This window comes from Haliotis asinina, chromosome 11, assembly GCF_037392515.1.
Source record: "Haliotis asinina isolate JCU_RB_2024 chromosome 11, JCU_Hal_asi_v2, whole genome shotgun sequence".
NCBI classification, from domain to species: domain Eukaryota; kingdom Metazoa; phylum Mollusca; class Gastropoda; order Lepetellida; family Haliotidae; genus Haliotis; species Haliotis asinina.
The window spans coordinates 14,749,004-14,776,105 of NC_090290.1; the positions used below are offsets into that span (position 1 = coordinate 14,749,004).

A 27,102-nucleotide genomic window follows, 5' to 3' on the forward strand; every position below is an offset into this window, starting at 1 on the left:
CAATCTGTCACGTGACTTTCCAAAATGGCGGCTCCCATGAATGTTGGGAAATGTGTGTTACCACGTTTATGATCAAATCGGTTTACGCTCATAACAGCATCGAATAGCAAGCTATGGATGGGAAAAGCAACACCAAAAGAAAAGGAAAAACGGCTAAAACACGTCGTGAAACTGCGGTAAAGTAATATTCAATATATTTTCTTGTCAATTTCACTAATAATAAACCATGCCTGATTTTATTGTTTACGGGACAGATCATTATCAATCATTGATTGAGACAAGCGTCATGTGGAATGGGGTGTTTTGATTTATTACTTTCAAAGAAATATATGTCTGTCAGTTGTTTTACCAAATTAAACTTACATAAACGACAGTGAGGCAGACAAGTCATTATGCTGACGCCAATATTTTTCCTAGACTGCTGCTCAAAGGTTCTTGTTCGGACATGTTCACGTGTCCAATTTTTCAAACCTTCCGCCCTTTATATCCCTTACTGTCAAAGATGTATTCTTCGCTGCAATTGTTGTGATAGTGAAGTGGATGTGTTCGCTTTGGATATAAATAATATAAAATATATATTGATACTTTTCTATTTATAAACGTTTACATGTATTTTTATTAGCATCATTACCATAGAAAAAAGAGAAGGTACAAAGTTTAATCATAGACATTAAGTGGATTAATCTAGTTTATATTTGTTTAACTATATATGTTTATACTAGTAAACTTGCCCTGTTCCAGTTTGTTTTTTCAAACTTCATCTGTTCCTCATTTTGCATGGTCACTAGAACCAGGGATACTCTATAACAGGGATTGGTCACTCGCTTGCTTTAATTACCATTTGTACTAATTAACGTGTGCCTCGTCATGCTCCACTGTACACGTCGACTTGGTTTGTTCTCAGCGCAAATCGGCTACGCTTAACAATATTTCAAACAGTTTATTGTCGGAAACTATCAGCATCTCCCGGAGTAATACTCGGTAAATTGGAGTAGGCTCCCCTGAATGTTGTCACAACAAGCTGGTTACACTTCCTGTCGCCGAATGATGCATGTGTGGATTAATGAGAGGACTTTAGAATGTGTTTACACATTGCCTTGTTCAAAGACTCTCTGTTTATGTGACAATTTTGATACAGCGTTCGAAACGATCACCAGCCCAGAGGCCCAGCGTCGGTTGTTAATGTATCAGGCCAACAGTTTCAGTTATCTGCAGGCCCCTGTGGTCTTCTGTCAATTAGATCTCATTTCTTTTCAACTAGCATCTTGCCCATAATTTGTATTAATGTTCAGGAATTATCCCTGATCCTTCATGTTAGGATAACTTCCAGTTTCACTTCATAGTATTATATATTCAGTGCCGCATACATGCGCATAGGAATGTCAGCAGTCTATAACTAATGTAAACTTCTCTGTGCTCCATACACTTCACTAATGGATTTTGTAGGGACTGTGAAACTCTCTACAATGAAGACTATTTTGTTTTTATTGGTTTGATTTCAACAAAATGGCTATGCAGACTTTAAAGACTGCAAGTGGCAGCAAGCCCTGATGGCCAAATGGCAAACTAAAGAACTGCAAACACTGTTGTTATATGTATTTGAAATGATCTGTTACACAATTAATATGTCTCATTATGTTTCAGTGGTTCTCTGTTTGTGTGGAATGCTTAGGCTGCATAAAAATATGTTTCTCAGGCACATTCTTTTCAAAAGTGACGAGTAAGACTTTGATTTTTAATTTTTGATTGAAAAAATGTGACAAGGGAGGAACACATTTTTATTTCTTTTTCCTTCAGGAATACAGTTTGGAAAGTTAAGCACATGTTAATGAGTTGTAGATTCAGTCAGTCTCATTCTTACAGACACTCAGTCTATAATGGACAAATGGACGGTCGTGGCAAAGTCGAAATTATTTTTTTTAAGAGGGCAGTTAATGAAGATGACCAGATGTCTTCCTGCATGTGCGCAATTGCATGGATACTGACAGAATGTCAACTGACACAGTCACTCCCACCTAAATCAAACAGAAAGTTTAAAACCATCACAAAGCGTTAAAACGTCCTTTGCAGTTTTGTCAAATATCAACAATAGTTTCAGAACTAAAACATTCAAGCATCAAAGGCATCCATGGCAGATTAGAGCAGATCAGATATGTCATACCTCACACTTTCACCAGATAGAATATTCCCCTCAATACTTAGAGGTGTATTTGAAAGAAATGAAATTTAGGACGACTAAACACATTCAAACATTGGCTTGTAGTAATGAGTGATCAGATCAGATCAACGATATGTCATATTTTTCACACACATGAAATACTTGTGAATGTATACACCCTTCCAATTATTTTTTTAATTCATACAATCGTCACTATTACTTCCAAACACCTCTCACCAGATGGAACGTTTCCCTAACAGAAATTAAAGGTGTGTGTGAAAGAAGTTTTTTGAGCAATAACTAGAAACACTCAAAAAATGCTGTGTAGTATTTCAATGGCGGATCAGAACAGATCAGCGAGATGACACGTTTTTCACACACCTCAAATACATCCTAACAATATGTTTAGATTATCAAATTATAAATATTACCTGCAAACACCTTTCGGGTCATAGTATATTCCCTCATAGATATTTAAGGTGCATGTGAAAGAGGTTTTGGAGCAATAACTAGAAACACTCAAAGTTATACTATTTCAATGGCGGATCAGAACAGAACCGCGAGATGGCACATTTTTCAACACCTCAAAAACACCCTACCGATTTTTTTAAATTGTAAAATTAGCACTATTACCTCCAAACACCTTTCACTAGATGATATGTTCCCCTAATGGAAATTAAAGGTGTATGTGAATGAAGTTTTTGAAGCTGAAACAAAAGCACTCAAACAACGCCGTGGAATATTTCAATGGCGGATCGGATCAGATCGGTGAGATGGCACAAGTTTCACACACCTCAAGTACGTCCTAACAATTTATTTTAGATTATGAAACTATCACTATTACCTGCAAACACCTTTCGCCTGATGGTAAATTCCCCTCATAAAAATTAAAGGTGTATGTGAAAGACGGCGTTGAGCAATATCTAGACACACTTCAAACAACGGTGTGTAGTATTTCAATGGCGCATCAGATCAGATCGGCGATCTGCCACATTTTTCTCACACCCCAATTAAACCCCAACATGTTTTTAAGTCACAAAACTATCACCATTGCTTGCAGACACCTCTCAACTAAAGGTATATTTCCCTGCTAAAACATAAAGGAATGTGTGAAAGAAGCTTTTATTGACGAAACTCAGTCTATCTTCGCTGTGTACCGATAATTGAAGCCAGAGAGTTACAAGATGCCAACTTGAAACTTTACTACAAACATATTTTCTTATACTGACACTAATTACAAATATGTGACTAGAACTGAAGTAACAGAACAGGTGACTTACCTTCTACGTGTAGGTTCCGAGTTGTCACAACACTCAGCGAATGTAATCAGCTGTTGAAAATGAACCGAGCTCAATCTTAAATACTAAGCTGCCGCCATATTGTCTCCACTGGTCACGTGACAAAGCGAGACATACGTTCAGCAGTTTTTCGAGGAGTTTCACCTCCCCTCTCTATATAGGCTCCCTGCTGGAACTGAATTCACAAATATCTTCAAGAGACTGTTTTACAATGAATTAGTGTGTAGTTTATGAAAGTGAGAAACCAAAATCAGATATATTCAAGCCATGCAGTAGTGAACGTGTGACTTCTTGCCAAGGATCTAAAGGCAGTATATATCTTTTGTTGTATAAAAAATAATTGAAATGTGTCAGCCTTGCAATTGTATGGCATGTTTATTATCTGTATTCCTTGATATTAAACACAAAATATTATACACTTTGGCATTACATAAACAATCTCTATTATTATCACAAACCAGGGCTCGATTTAGCACTTTGTTACAGGCACTAGTGCAACCCAATGATAAAAGTGTAGCCTTGTTATTGGTCTTAAATTGCACAAGGTTGGCATCAATTTTTTAGTGGGTAAAATTCTGAATAAAACATCTAAATTATTCAATAGCATATTTCTCTCACTGCATATCGCAATAAAAGCAGTGTAACTGGAATTTTGCAGGTGGAACTAGGTTTTTATCTTTGGTTGCACCTGGTGCAAGTAGGTCAACCTCTGTTAAATCGGGCCCTGCAAACAATACATCTCCATATATACAGTGATATGCTATATAACATATAAATACAATATTCAATCAATGACATTGTCAGATTGTTTCGGTTAGTGAGTTAATATTTATCATCACATCAGCAATATTTCAGCCTTGTCAGATTATTTCACCAGCTTCCAAACTGTGTCTCCCCACCTTAAGACCCTTGGCTGTGTTGACTAGTTGGATCAGGTGGTCAGTTTTGCCTCCTTGTTTGATACATGTCATCATATCCCAGTTGCGTAGATCGATGCTCATACTGTTGAATTCTGGCTTGTCTAGGCTGTTTTCATGAAGCAAACCGTTACCTATGTTAACCTTAACTACCATTCTTTAACATTACATTAAGGTTACCTAAGTTACCTAAGTTTTGCCTCCTTGTTTGATACATGTCATCATATCCCAGTTGCGTAGATCGATGCTCATACTGTTGAATTCTGGCTTGTTTAGGCTGTTTTCATGAAGCAAACCGTTACCTATGTTAACCTTAACTACCATTCTTTAACATTACATTAAGGTTACCTAAGTGACTTACAGTCGCCTTAATGCTTTGTAAAAGGAACCCTGGTCCAGACTTAATTTTTTGCAAACAGCCGCCCTATTTGAGCGAGTCTGGACCAGAAAATCCAGCATCATCATGATCATAAATAGAATGGCATGTGTCAGCCTGACTACCCATATCCAGTGACTTGCCTTTTACGACAAGCATAAAGTTGTGGAAGATCAGTGGGTGCCTGGATCTTCACGGTCAGCACATCTGTTATTTGCTTGAGTGACATCATAAACAATTAACACCTCCATATTTCATCACAGAGTTCACAAAGGTGTTTCAAAGTAACAGGACATTGGGTCCTGTAAGTTTCAGATTTCTGTCTGACCCACTGAAAATTCACATTACCCATAGAATAAAGTTGAACAAATATGTCAGATTTAACATTTCTTGTAACTGACATTCAAATTATTAACATTATATGATATCAAACATAAGATTTATAAACAGCAAACAAGTGTCACATGCCGCAAATAACAACTTCACACAAAGGCATTGTAAAATATTCAGTCAGACTCTGGGACTGGCGGGTTGGTGATTTCTATCTGACCACTGGTGAATCTGCCAGATTTGTCAGAGGGTCAGAGGCTATTCGCGAACACTGCATCACAGCTTATCTTGTGTATAATCATAATAATGTTGGTGTTCTCTCATCAGGTTCAGGGCACAAACGATCACAGCATTGTCAGCAAGTGTTCAATGGCAGGTGCTGGTTATTTTCAAGATGATTTTCTCAAATTCTTTGTGGCCAAGACATCAAGGAGAGCTCCCCTTATTCACAGGTATGAAGAATTATTATTACCCCAGTGTCTTTCCATAACATAACTGTCGTAACTGATAAATACAGACTGTACTGAAAATACCTTTTCCAAACATAATACACATTCTTCATTGCTAGTATATGACACTTACAATCTGAAAACACAAGGATAATATTAATTCATAATTTGATATCATGTTGTAACGATTGTATTTTATGTCATAATATATGTAAGTGATATGATGATGATATGATATAGGATATTTACACAGCGCACAGATTCATGAACTAGTATTTTTTTCCCACAATCACTGGATGTCAATCGCAACAGCACATCGCATTTCAATCTCAACTCCTTGGGGAGTATTCACTCATGAGACTGCAGACCCAGGGTCCCAACATGGATACAAAGTGTGGAGCCCATTTCTGGTGTCCTCCGCTGTGATGGTGCTGAAATATTGCTAAAGTCAGCGTTAAACAAAACTCAATCTTTTTAAGAGGGTGACTGTAGGTAGCCTCTTGGTTAAAGCGTTCACGCTGATGACTAGGGTTTGGTTCCCATATGGGTACCATTTCTGGTCTCCTTTGTCATGATATTGGTGGAATACCATGAAACCTCTTTCACTCACCTATGTGAAGTAATTATAAAAGTCTTATATGAGCACAATGTTTGAATGAACTTCCCACTTATCAAATGGTATCAGCATTTGATTTACAGCTCTATTTGCCTGTGTGTAGCAAATGTCATATTTGGGATTACTTTACCAAGAACAGATTTTAGTTATTTTTATTCAGTTGAATCTTACCCTTGATTTGTACCCACATTGTCAAGTTTGGTACCAAATCACCAGTACACACATCTTTGATATCTCAAGGGTCTACATGCCAATAGATCTCCTCTACATCCTGAATGCATCTACGATTTGGCCCGAAAATTTTGTTGCCCCCCTTTGATGGGTCAACATTCTCGCGGTAGTCAATCATCTAAGCCGGCGTAATGGCCAAGCTTGCCAGTGTCAACAAAGATAGCCATCGCTGCAAATCATGCAGACAAATTGACAGGTCTGAAACTTTAAAAAATTATAGGCAAGAACTGCTTCTGCCTCTTTCAGTGTCGTCCTGCATGATTTTTGTTGCCAAGTTTAATCAGAAAGGTAATTTAAAAAGTGAAATTGAGTTGTGATTGGTATGCTCAACTTCCCAGCATAGACACACGATTGGATAAAAAGCCAGCCAAGGGAGGTAATTCTCGGGTCAAGCCATAGAGTTCTGGAGATTTATCAGTGCGTATACCCTGAAGATATCAAGGGTGCTGTACACACTGTCATAGTCAGTGCTGTAACCCACTCCGCCACCAAACCTTCCACCAGAAATGGAAGTTGGACAACTGGTAGATCATGTAATTTGTTTACCCGTCTGGCATGTAACCACATGGCAAATTGCTTCCAACAAACAAAAGCTATGAATACACAATTCCATAATGATTCATGCCATGTATCATATATTACATTTGACCACTTTTTAAATGGCATTGTGAATTCATCTGTGTATCTACATGACTGTTAGCACTCCAGGGGAAATAGCTGCCTAAATTTTCTGGTTCAGGCAACTGTCAAATGAGCAAACAGACATTGAACTGGTGCTTGGAGACTGAAAGAATTTCCTGCTTGTTCACCTCCTTTGTATATTTATATGATGATGATTCCAAGATTATCAGATTGGTAACTTTATCTGTTAGGCTGCATTAAAAAAATTGAATGTTTCTCTGGCGCATTTTTGTCAAAAGTGACAAAGGCGGTAGGACCCTTTTTTTTTAATTTTTGATAGAAAAAAAGTTATGAGGGAGGAACACTTTTTTATTTTTTTCTCACAGAAATACAGCTTGGAAAGTTTAGTTAATGAGTTGTAGATTCAGTCACGCTCGTTCTTACAGACACTCATTCCTATAGTGGACAAATGGATGATAGGGACGCGGCAAAGTCGACACTATTATTTTTACATGGCAACAGAAAATTGTTATGCACGAGTAAAAGTGGAGCACCGATGCCTGAGAAACATTTTGCTATTTTTATTTAGCCTTATATAACAGAATTTTAGTTACCAAATCTGAACCTATCCTACCCACGGAGATTTTTTCTGTAATGGATGCCACAAAAGTACAATTTATTTTAGATTTCTGTCTTCAGTATAGCAACACAAAGATTTGACAAGCAGGTGCATGCATGTGTTCATATGTTCATACAGGTGTCTGAACAGAATTTTGTTAGAAAATAATACCTGTAGAATAGAATAAAACAGTTAATACCATCTTTGACTTGAGCCACTGTTTCAGGTCCAGTTTGTTTGGTCTAATTAGTCAGCTAATTCTTATTCATAGTTGTCCTCATAGGTACACACCATTCAGAGGAAAACAGTGTTAAGAGCTAAGTTACCTCTCGCTATTTCAAGATCATTAGCCCACACTCCTATTGAAACACATTGTCAAACAAGACTTACCTTAGGTTGTCATTAGTTAGTGAGTGAGTATAGTTTTATGCCACACTCGGCAATATTCCAGCTATATGGTGGGAGCCTGTAAACAATCAAGTGCAGACAATCCAGTGATCAACAGCAGGAGCATTGATCTGTGCAATTTGGAATCAATGACATGTGGCTACCAAGTCAGCAAGTCTGACAACCCTATCTCATTAGTTGACAAGCATGGATTACTTAAGAGAACCTGCCCGGATTGATATAAGGCAATGTGTTAAGAAGAGTATAGACCTGTCCAAGTTAGAATGCTTGTTGTGGGAGGCTACTAACAGGTGTAGGTGGTCAGGCTTGCTGACTGGGTTGAGACATGTCATCATATCCTAGTTTGGGAGATCAATGCTCATGATGTCAGTCACTGGATTGTCTGGTCACATGTCAGTTATTTACATTCTGTCAACACATACGTTCATATAGTGGGACATTATAGAGTGTGGTGTTAAGCAACAAACAACTAAATTCCATCACATACATTTACAAGGGTAACTGATTGTAGTTTCTATGTTTAGGGGCTACTACATACGAGCAAAGACTGTTAGTGTTATTGTCAACCAGTTCCTCCAGCAAGATGGCTCAAAACCCAAACAGGTAAGCTCATGCCTTTGTTATAATAATTTCCATCCAACCTTGTTGTCTTGCACTGTTGTGTGTTAAATCCCTGGTTGTGTCAACTCACCTTCAGTGCCCTGGACAAGTCAGTTTTCAGTTTGGGCAATCAAATCACGGTATCTTATTTGTTTGTGGACTACTAGATAATTTCCACTTATGGTTTCAGACTGCAAATAAACTTGGATTTCATTTCATATCTGCTCATAATGTAGCTATTAAATAATAATAATACGCAATAATAATAATAAAGTATATCATAGATTATATTAACTTGTCTGAGAGAGTGATATATTTACAAAATGCCCCCATGAAAATTCACTAGCCAGCCGGGCCAGGACCTGTGGTGATTTACATTTTCACCAGTCACAGGCTAGTGGGCAAGTGACCATTTTGCACACTGTTCACATATAAGAAATGGAGATTGTAGGGCTTTATCTCACCTCACAATCATGGAAGTCCTTGGAACCCCTAATTATTATTTTTAAGGGAACTTGCTGATACAATCTGGGTCCTGTGAAGTAACAGTGTAGAGAACTGTACCTTTTGATAATTTCTTGGAACCTGGAATGAATCATTGATCATATGGACTGATTAATGAAATTATGTGCACATAACTGCTCAGAAAGAAATTATGAATCTGTTTACCAAGTCATAGATGTATTGTGGGTACAATGAATTATATTGTGTATCTCTCTGGAAGTGAATTTCTTTTCTTCGTCCATTCTCTACGTTTGTGTGTCACCGTTTGAGTACTAACACTAACAGGGCTAGATTTTGTGCAACCTAATATTACTAAGAACAACCTAGTTATTTGTCATAACTTGCACCAGGTGCAGGGAAATATTTTAGCAGGCAAACAGCAGAATAAAACATCTAAATGATTCAACAGCTTATCGCAATAAAAGCAGTATAACTGGAATTTGGCTGGTGCAATTAAGTTTTTATCTAAGGTTGCACCTGGTGCAAGTAGGTTATCATCTCTTAAACCGGTCCCTGTCTAATTAAGAAGGGCTTTGTAAACAAACAAAACAGTCATCATGGTTATTAAATGGGTATCACCACATGCCACCGACTTGTGAAGAAACTGAAAGTTTTGCTCGAAAAATCGAAAAATATTTAACAGTATGAGCTGATAACAAAATCCATTTTTTAGTTTAGGGAGGTGTGGCAGATGCTGTTTGTTTCTAAGTTGCATGCTTATTCAGTAGAGAACACTAAATACATTGAATATAGTATGTTATTTTGGGGCATGTGTGACAGAGTTATTTTAGGAGCTGAGCATGTTTCCATCCCTTGAACATCTGTGTGTCCCTGTTATGCTTTAAAGATTGTCAGTGCTATACACATGCTGATGGTGTCACCACAGAGTAAAATGTCTTCTGTCTGTATCATTGTTATTTTTCAACATAAAGCTGATACACCAAGCATCTCAAAATAAATTCATAGTCAAAACAGTTACAAATATGTCACAGCCTGCCCCAGTAAATCAAACTCAAAATCTTAGAAAAATAAAACATGTTTTTGAGTTATCACTTGATAAGGATAATTAAGGGTGATATGTTATTCTGTTTTGGTTGATAGATCAACATTGTCAAAAGGTAGTGGTTGTTTAGTATGTTTACAATATTATTGATTACTGTTTATCGTGTCGTAAAACTTTTCTGCTGTGACATATGAAACATATGACATATTTCAACTGTTGAATTTTCAGATTGTCTCCCTTGGATCTGGGTTTGATTCTGCATATTTCCGACTGAAATCAGCTGGACAACTGCAAAATGCAGTGTATATTGAGGTATTGTGTGTAAATATCTGTATGTTACCGACTTCACAACAAGTTGTTACCTGTGACCCAAAATATATAGACTTCGTGTTCAGTGAGCCATCTATAGTGTTTTGTAACATTTTTATGTTTTAAGTATATAAATATTGGAATCATGGGGGTGAACTTGCAAGTGATCCTTGATGAATATTGTGTGAAATGTCCTCAGTCATTACAGAGTTAGCTCTCCTTATGATTGCAACTTTCTTCATCTGCAGCGATTATAGTGTTTTCCATCCGTATCCGTTATAGTGTTATCCATCTTTAATAGTGATAGAGCTATCCATTCTTCATAATTATAGTGTTATCCTTTCTTGATATTTACAGTTTGCCAATACTTAATAATTACAGTGTTATCAACCCTTGATAATTATAGTGTTATCCTTCCATGATAAATACAGTATATCAATCCATGATGGTTATAGTGTTATCCATGTTTAATATTTACAATGTTGTCAATCCTTAATAGTTATGGTGTTATCCAACCTTGATAATTATAGTGTTATCCATGATAATAATAATGTTATCCTTCCTTGATAATGATCCATGCTTAATAATTATAGTGTTATCTATTGTCAGTGATAACAATGTTTTCCATCATCAATGATTAAGGTTTTAGACGTCCTTAATCATAACTGTGTTTTTCTCGTCAGCGATGATAGTGTTATATGTCCTCGATGATTACTGAGGGATTACAGTAGTCCCCTACAGTGATTACTGTGTTATTCATTGTTGATAATTATAGTGTTACATACTCTAGGTGATAATAGTGTTATTATTCATATTGCAAATTGCTTCAGATTGACTTCCCAGAAGTTGTAAAACGAAAGAATGCAATTATCAAAAACACCCGTGAATTGAGTGACTTGCTTGGTGAAGAGCAGATTCAGGAGACAACATCTCCTCATATAGGTAAGTGGCGATCTACTTCATATGCTCCCTGCCTCAAAAACTGTATGGTGCACAGAAAACATTCTGTAAAACTCCAATTTTAAAGCAGTTGGTTATTTAAGAAAATTCCCTCCCATCCACACATGTAAGCTCCCTAGCGCTCGCTCGCTCACTCACTCACTCACTCACTCACTCACTCACTCACTCACTCACTCACTTACTTTCAGAGATAAACCGACATGACTACAAGATGCTTGGGGTTGACCTGACCCAGCTGAACACCCTTGAAGCAGCTCTGCGTTTGTGTCAGGTTGACTTTGATGCCCCGACTCTTCTGCTGTCTGAAGTTGTCCTCACCTACATGACACGTAGATGGTGAGTTTGCTTCACATAATTGTAATCAGGATCAATAGCCTTATTTGATGCACAGCTTGAACACTGAATTGTAGGCTGAATGTAATATTTCTTTTGGAAGGCAGTAATATCTTGGTATATGATTAAAATAACCCTTAACGTGAAAGGTTATATTGATGTAATGGCATGGGATGGACATATTGCATAAATAATGTTTGAACAAAAAATACATGTAATGCTAAGCAGTGACACTGAAAGGATGATTTCCTGATGAATAAATTATATCTACATCACCATATAGATGCTCTTTGTGTTTTTGCTTTGCTTTATATTTGTGTTCATATTATCAATCACTACTTTCCCTGGTTTAGACTTGCTTCATTATTTTGCTGTGGATGCTATTTCCTCATTCATCCATTAACTAGCCAGTACAGATGGCAAGAGGGGAGGTGGGGTAGCCTAGTGGTTAAAGGGTTTGCTCGTCATGCTGAAGACCCAGGTTCGAATCCCCACATGGGTTCAATGGTGAAGCCCATTTCAGCTATTCCAATTTCCATGCTGTAATGTTGCTGCAATATTGTTAAAGCTGTGTAAATCTCCATTCACTCACTCACATTGAGCTAAGTCACCCAAGGCCATGCATTTTGCTGTGCAGAGTTATTTCCCTTTATATGTACCCGACACCTACTGGCAAACAAGTGTCAAACTGGCTGGTGTGGACAGCTTACTGTAATGGACAGGTGCCGGTTTGGAGAGCTTCCACTGTACACTACACTTGATAATGAATGACCTGGGGCTCCTTCGCTCACATTGACAAGCGCCTGTGCGCAGCACTCATGCATGCTTATATGGTGGTGACATTTGGAATACAGTTCAAACCAACACTAAGCCAAACCCTGACCATATTGATGTTTCAGTGCCTCTGCGGTTGTGAAATGGGCAGCTGAGACATTTTCAAACGGCGCGTTCCTGATTTATGAACAGGTGAGCTAAGACGGATGCATAGCGCAATACTTATAGTCAGGGAAATTGGAGAAAAGGATTGGGCTCAAATTGTTTAGAAATGTTTTTGACAATCATATTGCAATTCTTATTCTTAGTCATTGTTCTTTTCCTTCATCTTTCTTCGCCATCATCATCCTTCCTCTACTTCCTTTTCCTTTGTCTTCTTCTTTCTTCTCAATCCTCCTTCATATCCCCCGTAATTCTTCTTCCACTTCCTTCTTAATCCTTTATACCCTTCCTCCTTCCTCCTTCATCCCTCCTTTGTCCATCTTCTTCCTCTTATCTCCCTCCTTTTCCTTCTATTTCTTCGTTAATTTCCTTCTTCCTTCATCTTTTTCCACCCTGTCCTTTGAAAGGGTACATCCCCTTCTTCCTCATTCTTCCTTGTCCATTTCCCTTTTCCTTCTTTTTGTTCTTTTTCTTCCTCCTTCATGTCCTTTTCTTTTTTCTTCACATAAATATATGATCAATATTTACCATAAATATACCCAAAATATCTCATTTTTCTTCTCCTTCCTCATTCCTCTTCATTCTCCTTCCATCATCTTCTTCCTCCTCTTTTCCTTCCTCTTCTGGGGAGGAATCAAGCCCAGTGGTTTGCTCATCGTGCTGAATACCTAGGTTAGATTTCCCACATGGGTACAATGTGTTTCAGAACTAACTCTGTACACTTTTCAATGAATCTTTTGAACATGATTAAGATCAGATATTTGCCTACAATACTATATCTCACACGAGCAGCTAATCAGCTCTCTCATTCAAAGGAAAGCATTCAAACATCTGTGCATTACATTCGTGTTTTCTAAAGCTTGGCCTTTTGTTGGCAGGTATTGTGAAATAAAAATGAAGTGAGTTAAATAGTTATATCTTCTGTGTTACAGATTAACCCTAACGATGCATTTGGTTTGTTCATGTGAGTATTGGCCGCTTTGCAATAACTTTGTTCAGTAGAATCTACCATTGCTGGTTCTGTCTTCAGTGAAATACAAGTCCCTTTGTCAGTGTGATAATGTTAGTTGAAATTTTAAGGGACCAAGAATTGTCTCGGAGCCGTTAAAGAAAAGTTGAAAATTACAAAAGTCACGAGTTATCAAAATGATTTTGTGTTGAAACAGGCAAAAGCACTACAAAGTGATTGGCTCGCCACTGAAGTGTATCAACGCCTTCCCTACCCTGCAGTCGCAGGTCGACAGATTTGTGTCGCTGGTACGTTGATGAGGCTGTCAAGTTTATTGTTGATGTGTGTGCATCACCTTCTTCAACTTCAAAGCAGATGAAAGTAAAAACTGTAAATTCAAAATTGCTTTGGGCTGAGAATTCAAATTTGTATAAGTATCATTTTGAATTTCACGTTCAGGCTGTTGATTTTTGTGGAGTTGTGGTATGGATCTGCAGATAAATCATGTAAAATGAAAATATTCAGTAAGTTTCCCTGATATCTTTATATAATATTGCCAAATTTAATTGTTTGAAAAGAGAGCAAAAATATGACTGAAAAAATATCTGAAAAGAGGATTTATGGCAACGCACAAAATTACAAGGTGTGGCATTTTGGTTCGGCACAGCTGGTTGTACTGTCCTAATTATAGGACATCATGAGTTCAAGTGAGATAACTCTAAAATGCAACTGAAACAGTTCACTTTAGTCATGGTGCAGTGGCTGTGTCATTGGCTTGAATAGTAAACCACACAAAAGATGGAGAAATTCCAGATGTTTGTGTCCATTCTTTGAGTATGTTTATGTTAAACGTCAGTGCTGCTTCTCCATGATATGGGGAATCATTTCGTATGACAGTGGCGCCTTGGTAGCCAAGTGGTTAAAGTGATCACTAGACCCTGGGCCCTGGGTTCGATTCTCCACATAATACTATGTGTGACGCCTATTTCTGGTGCAATAATATTGCTGGAATGTTTTTTTCTAAAAGTGGCGTAAAACTCAACTCACTCACTTTGTAGGACAGTGTCTAGTTAAAGAGTGTGCCAAACGCATTGGCATAGACGTAACTTTATGCTTTTCAAAAGGACAGGACCTTTCGAAAGGTATCCCTTTTATTATGCACTCATTCCCCCAACATGTCAGCGATCAACTCACTTGACTGTTGTATGTACAGGGCTGGAACTGGTGTGAGGCGTATGACATGAACAAGTTCTACAAGGACTTGGTGGGTGAGAAAGAGAAGGTCTACATCAACAGCCTAGAGCCGTTTGATGAGTACGAAGAGATGCACCTGAAGTGTTCCCACTACTTTGTGCTGTGTGCCTACTCCACACCCCGAGTTGGTCTGCTTCAGGAAAACTGCATCATGCAAGGTAGAGGCAGTAGTCGTGGCAACCACTGGGATCGGCTTTGTGAGTAGAGGTGGTGGTCATGGCAACCACTGGGAGGGGGGTTGTGTTTAGAGGCAGTGGTCATGGAAACCACTGGCAGGGAAGTTGTGTGTAGAGGCAGTAATCATGGTAACCACTGGGAGGAGAGCTGTATGTAGAGGTAGTAGTCATGGCAACCACTGGGAGGGAGTTGTGTGTAGTGGCAGTGGCTGTGGCAACTACCAGGAGGGGTGTTTTGCACAGAGGCAGTCATCATGGCAACCACTGGGAGGGAAGTTTTGTGTAGAGGTAGTAGTCATGGCAACTACTGGGAGGGGAGTTGTGTGTAAAGGCAGTAGGCATGGCAATCATGAGGAGAGAAGTTGTGTGTTGAGGGAGTAATTAATCAAGACAACCACAGGGAAGGAAGTTGTGTGTAGAGGCAGAAGTCATTGCAACCAGTGGCAGGTGAGTTGCGTGTTGAGGGAGTAGTCATGGCAACCATTGGCAAGGGAATTGGGCACAGCAGGGTTGGAAGAAAATGGACATCAGGTGGGATAAGTCATGTGAGTTTTAACCTTCTGGCACCTCAGTCTGTTTAGGTTATCTGGGGTAATATGTGAGCCGTGCTGCATACGAAATACGCACTGTACAAATAAATAATAGTAATTAGTAACAGTCAGCTTAAGTGGCACTCATATCCCAGCACATTACCTGCTCATCTCACTACATACATCACTATCCTTGGTCATAGGCTACTATCGTACTTTCTGGTACATGTTCAACTCCCTGGTGTTCATGCATTCAAGCTGACTGTTAGTTGCAATTAACTATTCTCTCACACAGCTAGCACATCCTCATGGGTACCCATTTTACAGCTGGGGTACTGAGACAAAATGGATCACAGTATCTTGCTTAAGGATACTACGGAAATGTGTCCACCTCGAGACCTGAACCAAGATGCCGGGGATCAAACTCGGGTCTTCAGCACGATAGGCAGACACCTTACCACTGCATTATTGTGCTCCACAGTAGTACTGGTCCACTTTATTCCCTCTGGCATTGGGTAAGGAGTGTGTTGTACCACCATAATTATGATTTATTTGTAATTTCAGCTGATGATACATATTCCAAGTCAAAACCAGATAGTGTTCCCGAGTTAGTGAAGGTTCTCCCACTGAAAGAAGACCCTGCTGCAGAAACCAGTTCTGTCAAGCGATTCAGCCACACCAGTTCCAGGGTGGGTGAGCACTTCATCGCCACAGTTGGAGGATTTGGAGAACAAGATGGCCGCCACCAGCGGATCTCTGAAGTGCAGATGACAAACACAGAAACTCTGAATGGGTATTCCATAAAAGCAAACCATGAGACTCTTGAAAGTAAGTGCCATGGGTGCAAAGGCAGAACAAATTTCACCAATTCTTCCCAGGCCTGCATGTAGCAAGCCAAATGGATGCAAACCTGTATATTCAGATAGTATTTAGGGCTTGCCCAACCTTTTTAGCAACAATCATGTGTAAGCCCAAGCTATATTTTCATACTGGTAGCTACACCCGTGCCAGGTGCATTACTGGATTCCTGAGCCTAGATTTTCAAAGCTGTCTCTGGGATACGATAATCAAGTGCCATACATTAACATTAACTTTCAACTATCTTAGTGCTAAAAGAGCCTCGAAAATCTAGGCCCTGTTACTTTTAAATTCTAATCAAATATTTTAAGTTGTGATCATGCTGGAAGATATTAAAACTTGCATGTGAGATTTCACAATGGTCAATTTTTACATTTTTTTGGAACAAAAATCACCAAATGAATAAATGATGATACAGTCATGAAAAAATGAAGAAAAAAAAATGAAGTTAAGGGCCTAGGGAAATTATCAATACAGATTTATTATCCAAAACTGTGTTCCAGGGGAGATATCTCTTGTGTGAGGTCAGAAGATGTCTCCTAGGTGATATCATTTTGATAGTAGATTTTGTACAATGCCCTGACAATGCTATGACCTCATGAAATTGATGATGTCACAATGCTATAACATCACTGTACTGAAAATCTAATGTCAGTACTGTGTTCAAAGATGTACATTTTTCATGAATAACACTCTTTGATATAGGTAAAAATATCTTCTGCAAGCCTCGTGTTGATATATTTTATATCAGTCGACACTTGGGTGAGATTCTCTATGTATAACACTAGGTAATCCCTGGTGGATTTATCATTCTTGTTTGTCCCTGCAGTGGCTCGAATGCATCACAGCATGGATGTTTTGGAAGACGGAACTCTGGTTTTGTTTGGAGGTCGAATCTCTCCATACCGTCTGTGCTCACAGCTTGTTAAGCTCAAACTGACCGCAACGAAGATGGATACAAATTCAAGTGTGAATGAAACTGAAACGGGTGTTGCTTCAAATCTACAAACTGATATAGTAAACAATTTAGCTGCCTGTGATATTGCTGCTGAAAATGTATGTTCAAAAGCAAGTATACAGAAAGCTAGCTGTGATACAGTGAATACTGATTTGCAACCACCAAGTGTACCTCATAACACTGACCACAAATCTGATGTAAATAGTGGCAATGAACCACAGTGTTTGAAAGACGAGGACAAAATGTCTTTAAGCGAACCTGTACATCATAATAAAGGTAAAAAGGGTGCCCAGCCAAGAAAGAAGGGGGGTAACTCTAAAAATGTTAACTCTGTGTTGGAGAAGGGAGATAACTCATGTAAGGATTGGAGTTTTGACCTGGAGTCCAGTGTTCTGGAACAGAAGGGAGATGTGCCATGCCTTAGATGGAGACATGCCACAACAAGAGTCACTGTCAAAGGTATGTTATTTGTAGTTGATTGTATATTCAGGAAGTAGCATTGTCGAAAGGAAATCTTTTACACCCATAGAAATACTTATATTTTTCTTCCTGGTTTGGACCCATGAAGGTCTGGGTAGAATAGGCCTTCAGCAACCCATGCTGTGCCATAAAAGGTCACAGTGCCTATCGTAGGATTTGACTAACGGGATCGGCTGGCCACATGTCTTCACATGTCCTTGGTTCCCAAATATGCCAAATGATGCCCATGCAGTTGATCACTGGACTGTCTGGTCCAGACTGAGTTATTTACGGACCGCCGCCATATAGCTGGAATATTGCTGAGTGTGGGGTAAAACTAAACTCATTTCCTCACTCTTCCTGGTCTTTTCAAAGAAAAAAATAAGAATCTGTGATAAAAACTCATAGAATATTTAATGAAGTGTCAATCAACATGCTAATACATTTCACATTTGTGCAAAATCAGTTGAGAATGCTATACTTAAACTTTCAAGAGCTTTCAGTCAGTGGGTGGACTTTGACTACTCAAGCTTTGTGTCACTGGGTAAACAAGATCTTCGCTCAGTATCTACGAGACCAGCCCTCTCAGGATACATGTCCCAGATGATGTTGACTTTTTAAATCATACAGCTCATATACTGTCATTCATGTTTTTTTTTGTTTTGTTTTTTTTGGGCTGATTTAAAAACTTTCTATTTTCTGGACAATGTGATAAGTTAGACCCAAGCCATTACTGGGTAGCCTGTAATGGGATAACTTCAGGTCTTTGTGATTGCTATGGTGCTATGTCACCTTAGTGTAACTGTGGAATTGGCTTTTACAGACAGATTTAATTATTTGAAGACCATTTTGAGGTGGCTTATTGATATTTTGTTGTTTAACATCGCATTCAGCAGTATTCCACATCATGGTGTGAGCCTATAAATAATTTGAGTTTGGGCCAGACAATCTAGTGATAAACATCATGATCATTGATCTACCCAGCTGGGATATGGTGACTAGTCTCAACCAAGTCAGTGAGCCTGACCACCTCATCCCATTAGTCGCCTCTTGTGATAAGCATGGGCTGCTGTAGACAAATTCTAATCCAGTTCTAACTGTTTAATGGCTAAATGTAAATTATTTATATGAACCGCAAACAAAATCTAACACAAATTGGTCATTTGATTTCAATATTCAAATGAATCCATGAAAACTTCTGGTATCATTACCCAGGTGAAGAGATGGTGTTGTTGTATGGAGGCCGGAACTCCACCAATGCTGCCCTCAAAGACTGCTACTTGTTGGATTCAAAGACAGGAGTTTGGAGACAGGTATTGTGTTGTCCTTTCTAGCAGCAGCCTAAATATCGGTCAAACAAATCATACCCATGGCAGGTTAAAGTTGAACGAGCATGTACAGCCATTGTAACGCCCAAAAGCAGTACCAGGAAGGTAGTTATGGGATGATTAAGCTGTTGCCAAAATGTTCATGCAAGTAATGATACCTGCCAGTAGGTTGAAGTTGTTTTGATGGATCATCTGCATGGTAATGTCTACAGCTGTGGTAGGAAAGAATTATAGGATGTGGGTGGGTGGGTTGGGGAGGGATAATCCAGATCTTGCTTCCACAAAGATTTTACTTGGTGACATTAAGTTAAATTTCTGACCATTGTGGTGTTATCAGATACTGTGACAACTGAAATACGATGACATGTCAACCAAGTCAACTACCCTGACCACCCAATCCCATTAGTCGCCCCTCATGATAAGCATGGGTTACTGATGACCGACCAGGTCGAAGTCCATCCTGGATCTTCACCGGGCCCATGATCGCATGTCAACCAAGTCAACTACCCTGACCATCCAATCCCATCAGTCGCATCCTGTGACAAGCATGGGTTACTGAAGAACAGTTCCAAGTCCATCCTGGATCTTCACAAGTCCCACTTAACTCAAATACTAAGTGCTAAAAATTCATCATTATTATGAATCTATGACCCTGAATTAATTCAACCTGTGAAGATTCGGGTAGGAGTTAGTCTTCAGCAACCTCTGCTTGTCATAAGAGGCCACTAACAGGATGGGGATGTCAGGCTCACTGACAAGTCTAAGTAAACTTAGTCAAAGTGTAAGTGAGTCTAACAAAACCCAGCTCAAAGGTCACATCAGGTAACCTTTGAGCGACCAATGACCGTCCAATCAAACGCGAGACGGTTAAATAGATTAAACCAATCAGACAACGGCTACTATTTTGGGATCGGCGGGACTTTCAAAATATTCAGGTCACTGACACAGATCTCTCCACAAACATAACATATAACACAGTTATTTGACTTGTACTATATACGATTTTGGGTATCTGTTGACATGGTTACCATTAGCTAATATTTCTGCAAGATAACATCCTTGAATATTGCCCAAAACATAATTTCAGCGACTGTTTACTCACTGTTGTACGTACGCCATGTGCATCACCCGGAAGCAAGCATACGCTAAATAGCATTCGGAATTGTTCAGGGTCAAACCTTTTCAAGACAAAAAGTTCAAAAGGTATGTGCGAATGTGCACTTTCATGATTTGCTAAGCTGTGTTCTGACTGGTCAGTCTCAAAGGTAACCTTACGCGACCTCCCATAAGGTTTCGTTAGACTCAGTAGTGGAATGTAAGGAAAAGTACTGAGGATCAGTTTACTTAGAAGACTGACTCAATGCCCAAGTGTGCAGAATGATGCACATTTCAGTCACTGGATTGTTAGGTCCAGACTTGCAGAATGTAGTGCTAAACAACAGACAAACTACTACGACATCACAAGCCAGTAACGTCACTAATATCTTTGCCTCTGAAGCTGTTTAACTGGACCAAGAACCTATTTCACAAAACTCTCCAAAGCCTGAGATCTCTTGACTTTCCTCATAGCACTCATACTATACTGCCTATGTTACAGTATGGAAGATACAAATGCTACGAGGAAAGTTAAGAGGTTGTAGGCTTACGACAGTTTTGTGAAACAGGGCCTATATTTTCGAAAGCTCTCTCAGCACTAAGATAGTCGTAAGTTAGTGTTGATGAATGGCACTTACGACTGTCTTAGTGCTAAGAGAGCTTGGAAAATATAGGCCCTGGGTCCTGGGGCTCCTTTCACAAAGCAACCTTAACTAAGGTTAACCTTAACTCCCATTCTTTAAAGGTCACATGCAACGTGAAACACAACTTTGCAGATTCTGGTACCTTTCGGTATGCACTTACCGAAACAAATCATAAAAAGTGCCAATTCAACCTATAAAGTTGAAAAAAAACGCGATGAAAAAAAAGCCCGCGAAATCGGAGTTCAAACGTTTCACTAAATTCACCCAGCGTTGGGGGGAAAACTGGTTTCAACAGCTGTGCTGCGCTGCATCCATAACGCATGCGCAGTGAATAGGTTCGAGGAGCTTGAAACAGTATGCATGCCCAGCGTCTGAGGTCGTGAGCAGTAGTCTAATCTTGGTTGTGTACACAAACAAGTAAATAATCTACTCGTTACGTAAAAGAAGTTGTTGATTGTAGTAAGCAGTCTCTGTCACAGAGAAAGCTCAGTGTCTGGTTTATTCACACCTATATGTCTGTCTGCCTGTCTGCTAAAGACAACATGCAATACACAGCTTCAATCATTGACCACGTGCAATTTGAACTTAACACTTATCAGACCATACGACATAAAGAAAATAAGTTGATATGTGACTTGTGCACCCGAGTCCCGTGTCTGTCACATTATGTAAATAGGCACGTGTGATACACATGACATGTTTATGTCTGTGGATTGCAAATAAACTACATTCATTTTTTTTCGGATGACTGGATCTGACGGAAACTGGTGCAAACTCTTGTCAGTTTCAAGTCCTGCTTTGTACTTGGACGAATGACAGATTCCAGCCACGCAGTAGTTTACCATCTCTACTGACTTGATTTTTGATTGGATCAAGCGCAAATTCAGAGAACATGTATTTTCCAAACCCAACATATCTATATACATTCTTCATGGATAACGACTTCTTTTCGTGTATATGATTTTGTTTGACAACAGTATATGAATCCATACTGAAACGATGCATCAAGTACACAAAAAGAAGTTGTTATCCATAAAGAATCTTACTTTCGTGTGACTGGCCATACTTCTAAAATGCCCATCAAACAGATCATCTTTCTGTACACACAACGAAACCTCAGCATATATATCAACAAATGAAACAGCCAATCGGAAGCCGTCGTTACACTTGAGTGCAGATCCACCCGCTATGACTGGGTTCGGTCTCCCGAGGGCTTCGTTTCGGGGGAAGTAAGCCCAAGTGCAAAATATCGCACTTTTGAATCGCGATTGTACGCTTATAATTGTGTTTATTTGTTTTTTTAAAAGCAACAGTGTATATTATATGTCATGAATAAGTGATAAATGTGTTTTAATTATGTTTGATTTTTTGGTTGCATGTGACCTTTAACATTGCACTAAATGTACCTAAGTCTATTCTTTAACAATGAACTTAGGTTATCTAAGTCTAAGGTAACCTTAGTGCAGTGTTAACGAATGGGAGTTAAGGTTAACCTTCGTAAAGGTTGCTTTGTGAGAGGAATCCCTGTTAATAATTTGTTGATAAATGGAGATCTCCCGCTGATGTGTTCTTATGTCAACTGCATGAAAACACACATGACTAAGATTCTCAATCTGTTATGTTTCAGTTGGACCTTGAAGGAGAGAGCCCGGGGTATCGTCAGTCCCACACCCTCACATCCTTGGGGGACAAGGTGATCCTGTACGGGGGGCTGAATGAGGTCCTCCTCCCCCACAACACAGTGTACTGTCTGGACCTACCCACCCTCACATGGAAGAGAATCTCTGTCATTGGTGCCCTCCAGCCAAGGTATAGCTACATATATGGTTGTTTAAAATGTGCACTTTAATCATGTTAAGTGGCTTGGAGATTTAGGTCAGTTGTTGGAATAAGGATTCCTTTTCTTTCTGGTTTTGGTCCGAATACAGGAACCTGAGTTCTTAATTCCTCTTTCTTCTTTTATTAGAATTATTTCAGAGACTCATTTTTCGTTTATAATGCTAAATATTATCAGATTACTTGCATTAATGAAATCATTTTCTCTGTCATCAGTGTAGGAAAACAAACCAGCAAAACTGTTTTGTTTTCCTCTCAGTTTCCAAGTTCGGAGGCTTGGGGATCTCTAAGCAAATAAATAAAAATATTTCAGCCCAAGATGGGTTTCTTCTAACTAAGAAATATATTGTACACTGTTCTGTTGCATTCTACATGTATAACCTAGTGAAGCAATTTTCCTTCATTCCCGTTCCCCTAACCAGAAACTATATTGACATAATTAAGCAATGTGCACATATACCGTCTCTTGACTGGCTCATGACAGAATGTGTGGTTCTTGTAATGAAAAGTTTCCCTGAATGATCGCTTTGTTGTGTTGCCTATAGTTGTTTGTGTGCAGATGATTGATTTTATCTGTCACGTTTTGGGGAATGATTTACTCTTGATAGTAATATTTGTGGCTATTTTTAATATCCTTTTGTAGATATTCACACACATGTCACATGACAGACAACATGTTGGTGGTGATTGGTGGAGTCAATCTATCCCATGGTACACCTGGAGTGGCCCTCCTCGATCTCCACACAGGGAAGTCTGTGGAGTATGCCATGCCAGTGAGTTTATACACAAATCAACTACTTTATGTTTTAATTGTGTTTGGTCGATGTGATGAATGTATAGACTGAATCATGATGGTGTCCTCATCATCTCCCAACAAAAAGTGAGATTTCCCCCATTAAGCCCTGAGTAGAACGGAAAATGACCCCTCTCATTCTCAAATAAAAAAAATAATTAAGCTGAGGGTTTAAATTTCGGGAAATGCTTGTAACTGAAGAAAAAGATTTTACGACATGATAAAATGGAATGACCTTTTGCATGAATGGCATAATACAGAAAACCTGACCCAGATCAGGAATCAGTTCGGCAGTGATTTGGGGATTTTTACCCACTGAAATACAAAATATCCTGTTAAAATTTTAACATGCAGAGAAATTCCCATTATGTATGTATGCACGCTTACACTATGTAATAATATAGAAATATCCAATAATTTCTTCTAAAAATCCCATTGCTCAGATTTCCACCATTTACCATTTGCTCCCTGCTTAGACAATCATTTATGAATTGTTTAAACCTGAATTTGAATGATGCCTCCTCTGTTATGTTTACATACTTTAGAGTTCTTTGGGAACATGTTCTATTTTATTATCATTTCATCATCATATATCTATTAAATTTGACTATAATAATAAAGTAGAGCTGTCATTCTTTGAAGTGTATTGTTGAAGTCACTTGCCCTGTGGCAGTGGCCTTAAAAACATTTTGAACCCCTGCCCATTATTCCCCTGTGGGGAATCAAACCCGGGTCGTCAGTGGTCAACAATGTGGTTGTTGCTTAACACTGCACTCAGCAATGTTCCAGCTATGTGACAGAAGTCTGTAAATAATCAAGTATGGAATACACAACCCAGTAATCAGCAGCATTCTACACAACTGGGATATGATGACATTTGTCAACCAAGTCAGCGAACCTGACCACCCAGTCCTGTTAGTCACCCCTACAACAGCATGGAACTGAAGACCAGTTCTAACCCAAGAGCTAAGGAATTGGTAATCAATAGTCATGGTGCTGAGATTTGTTTGTGCAACACTGACCAGTTCAAAGAATAAATTACAGCATCTCTTTAATAACAGTGCAAACATAGTATTTCCAAAGCAACCCTGTTCTGTACGGTTCTTCTGTAGTTGTTTCAATGGTGACTGAATGTTTTTCTTGTTTACATTTGTTACTATGGCAACTGTTTCAGACTGCCCAGGGGGACAACCTGAAAATGTTTCACAAGCATTCCAGTGTCAGTATAGCTGATGGACACTTTCTCATCATCGGAGGCGGGGGAAACTGTTTCTCTTTTGGTTCGCATCTCAACGCCTCCCCGTTTCTCCTGGATATAAGTCTGTGTCTGCAACACTTTGTGCAGAATGCCTGAACGGAAGTGCTACAGTGGAAACTGTCACAACATCATATTCAGTGACCATTAGCAGAAGGTTACACATGACAAAGGAATGAGGGGCTTGATGGGGGTTACAGTTTCGTAGTCTGTAAAATTTGAAATCTTTGACCATAGTCCTGATATGTTTTGGAAATACCAAACACAATCTGGGTTTTGTTGTCTTCAGTTCCTTTTTTACACAAAATTTACAAAATTTTAGATCAACGAACGTAAACAGTAAACTTTTAAATTGCACTGAACAATTTTTATGGATCTCTTTATACGAATATTTCGTACGAAACATCTGGCTCATTTAATGTTTACAACAGATTTTTCTCGTAGTATACCACATCATGACCATCAGGAATGATGGAATTGTCATGTTTGTATCTGTCAACTGACATACTGGCAAACAAGGATAAGTTGGACCAGTACAGACAACGCGTTTGCAAGAAGTAGGTGATGCACGACAATGAGCAAGCCTATATTGTTTGTGAAAGGCTGAGCAGATGTAGTGCAAGTGCAGTGCATGATGATGTATTTGGTTCGCCTTGTTCACAAGACTCTCACGTGATCGGTGTAGCAAGTTGGGGCCCCTTCAGTCACAATGGTAAGCACCTGTTGTTGGCACTCACACTAGCTAATACCAGGGATGGCAACAGGAGAATAGAATTTCAGCTGAAAACCTACTATTGTGTCATAGAATAGGCGTTAAAACAATTCAGAAAATTGATCAGTTTGAAATAAAATCAGCAGAAATCCATGGAAAATTACCATCCCTGTAATAATGGTCAGTTGTCAGGTCAGTGCTTAGCTTGTCCTTATTTGCCAGTGTATTTGGTTCTCTATGTGTCAGAATAACCTTGGGAAAAACTGAAACTTTCAGACAAACAGACATCTGGAATCGAAATTTGGGAAAAACAGATTTTTATAAGTGGTTGCTGAAAATGAAAGTTTTGTAACGGTCATAAAAATGTCATGTGTTGACTAGTACCCATGGAAATGAACATTACAAAAACAGCAACAGAAAATCCCTCTTTTGACTGTTAGGACAGCAAATTAAAAAGACATTTCAACAATGTTTTATGTTTTAATTAGTGTTTTAAAAATTGGGACCAGTTGCCTGGCGGCAGCTATTTCTTTAAAAGACACCAAAAACATTGCAGATATACAGTCAACTCTCGTTAATTCACATCATCTGTTGCACAGCAAACTGTCGGATTAATGGGGATATAGGATTATTTGTTACCAACAAAAGCATCAGATAAAGCTGATTGTCTGTACTCGATTGTCGGATAAAGGGAGGTCAGATTAACGAGAGTTGACTCACAATTTAGTTAGGTGCATGATGGGTAATCTCTAGGGAAGACCTTGTAACAATGACACAAAGCTGTATCATCACTGGGGATGTGCTGTCAGGCAACATCATTAGTGGTCCAGAGTTATGTCCCTTATATGTGCCAGGATCTTACAATGTGGGCTTCAAATGCCTTGCTGTTATGAGTGCATGTCACAGATTGTTAAATGCTATACAAACTACAAATTGTTAACTTATAATTAAATATATGTCTATATCTTCAGTTTATATATCTGAAGACAAATTATATGTGAATTATTAAACACTATTTTAATTCATTGTCTGTGTTGTCCATGTGATATGAATGATATTAACCATCATCCTGTACTTGGTCAGACTGTAATTATAGTGTCATGGATAGTGTCTGATTGAGAATGGATGGTCCGTGCTTTATTCCAAAAGATGTGAAAGATGGTACTTGTGATCAGCATGAAAGTGCTAAAGTACAATCTGTCTGGTTGTGAGCATACCCTGTCCTGCTTCATCAATTCTGTTGTTGTGTTTCTTTTGTGTTTGCTGCATTCAGCAATAATTCAGCTATTTGACAACTGTGTGTAACTGGAGTCTAGAACAGACAATCCAGTGATCAGCATCATGAGCATCGAACCATGCAATTCGAACATGTATCAACCAAGTCCGCGAGTCTGACTACCGGAACCAGTCGCCTCTTACAACGCAACATGAGCTGTTGAAGACCAGTTCCAACCCGGATCTGGACAGATCTGGGTACGCATTAACCTGTCACAGCAGTGTTCTTTCACCTTAAGAACAGCATTACTCTGACTGGAATAAGCTGTACAAGCAGCGTTTTGACCTCTGGAATTCTTCTCCAGAACATTT

The 27,102-nt window shown here is 38.9% G+C and overlaps 1 protein-coding gene across 1 annotated transcript; it reads left to right on the plus strand.

The window, feature by feature from the left end:
- Window positions 1-26,540, plus strand: LOC137255850 (tRNA wybutosine-synthesizing protein 4-like). The gene is made up of 16 exons (XM_067793424.1): window positions 1-176; window positions 5,407-5,531; window positions 8,548-8,626; window positions 10,359-10,442; window positions 11,270-11,381; window positions 11,588-11,735; window positions 12,632-12,698; window positions 13,601-13,632; window positions 13,835-13,925; window positions 14,831-15,029; window positions 16,142-16,405; window positions 17,265-17,852; window positions 19,068-19,165; window positions 22,547-22,728; window positions 23,399-23,528; window positions 24,723-26,540. The coding sequence occupies exons 1-16, from the start codon at window positions 114-116 to the stop codon at window positions 24,900-24,902; spliced, it is 2,442 nt and encodes an 813-aa protein (XP_067649525.1). The 5' UTR covers window positions 1-113; the 3' UTR covers window positions 24,903-26,540.
- Window positions 26,541-27,102: the final 562 nt, after the last annotated feature.

Excerpts from the sequence above, each read along its gene's own strand:
- LOC137255850 (XM_067793424.1), top strand. The coding sequence starts at position 114 with ATGGATGGGAAAAGCAACACCAAAAGAAAAGGAAAAACGGCTAAAACA. Across the intron at positions 8,627-10,358 it reads ATGGCTCAAAACCCAAACAG|ATTGTCTCCCTTGGATCTGG; the intron begins GTAAGCTCATGC and ends TTGAATTTTCAG. Across the intron at positions 16,406-17,264 it reads AAACCATGAGACTCTTGAAA|TGGCTCGAATGCATCACAGC; the intron begins GTAAGTGCCATG and ends TTGTCCCTGCAG.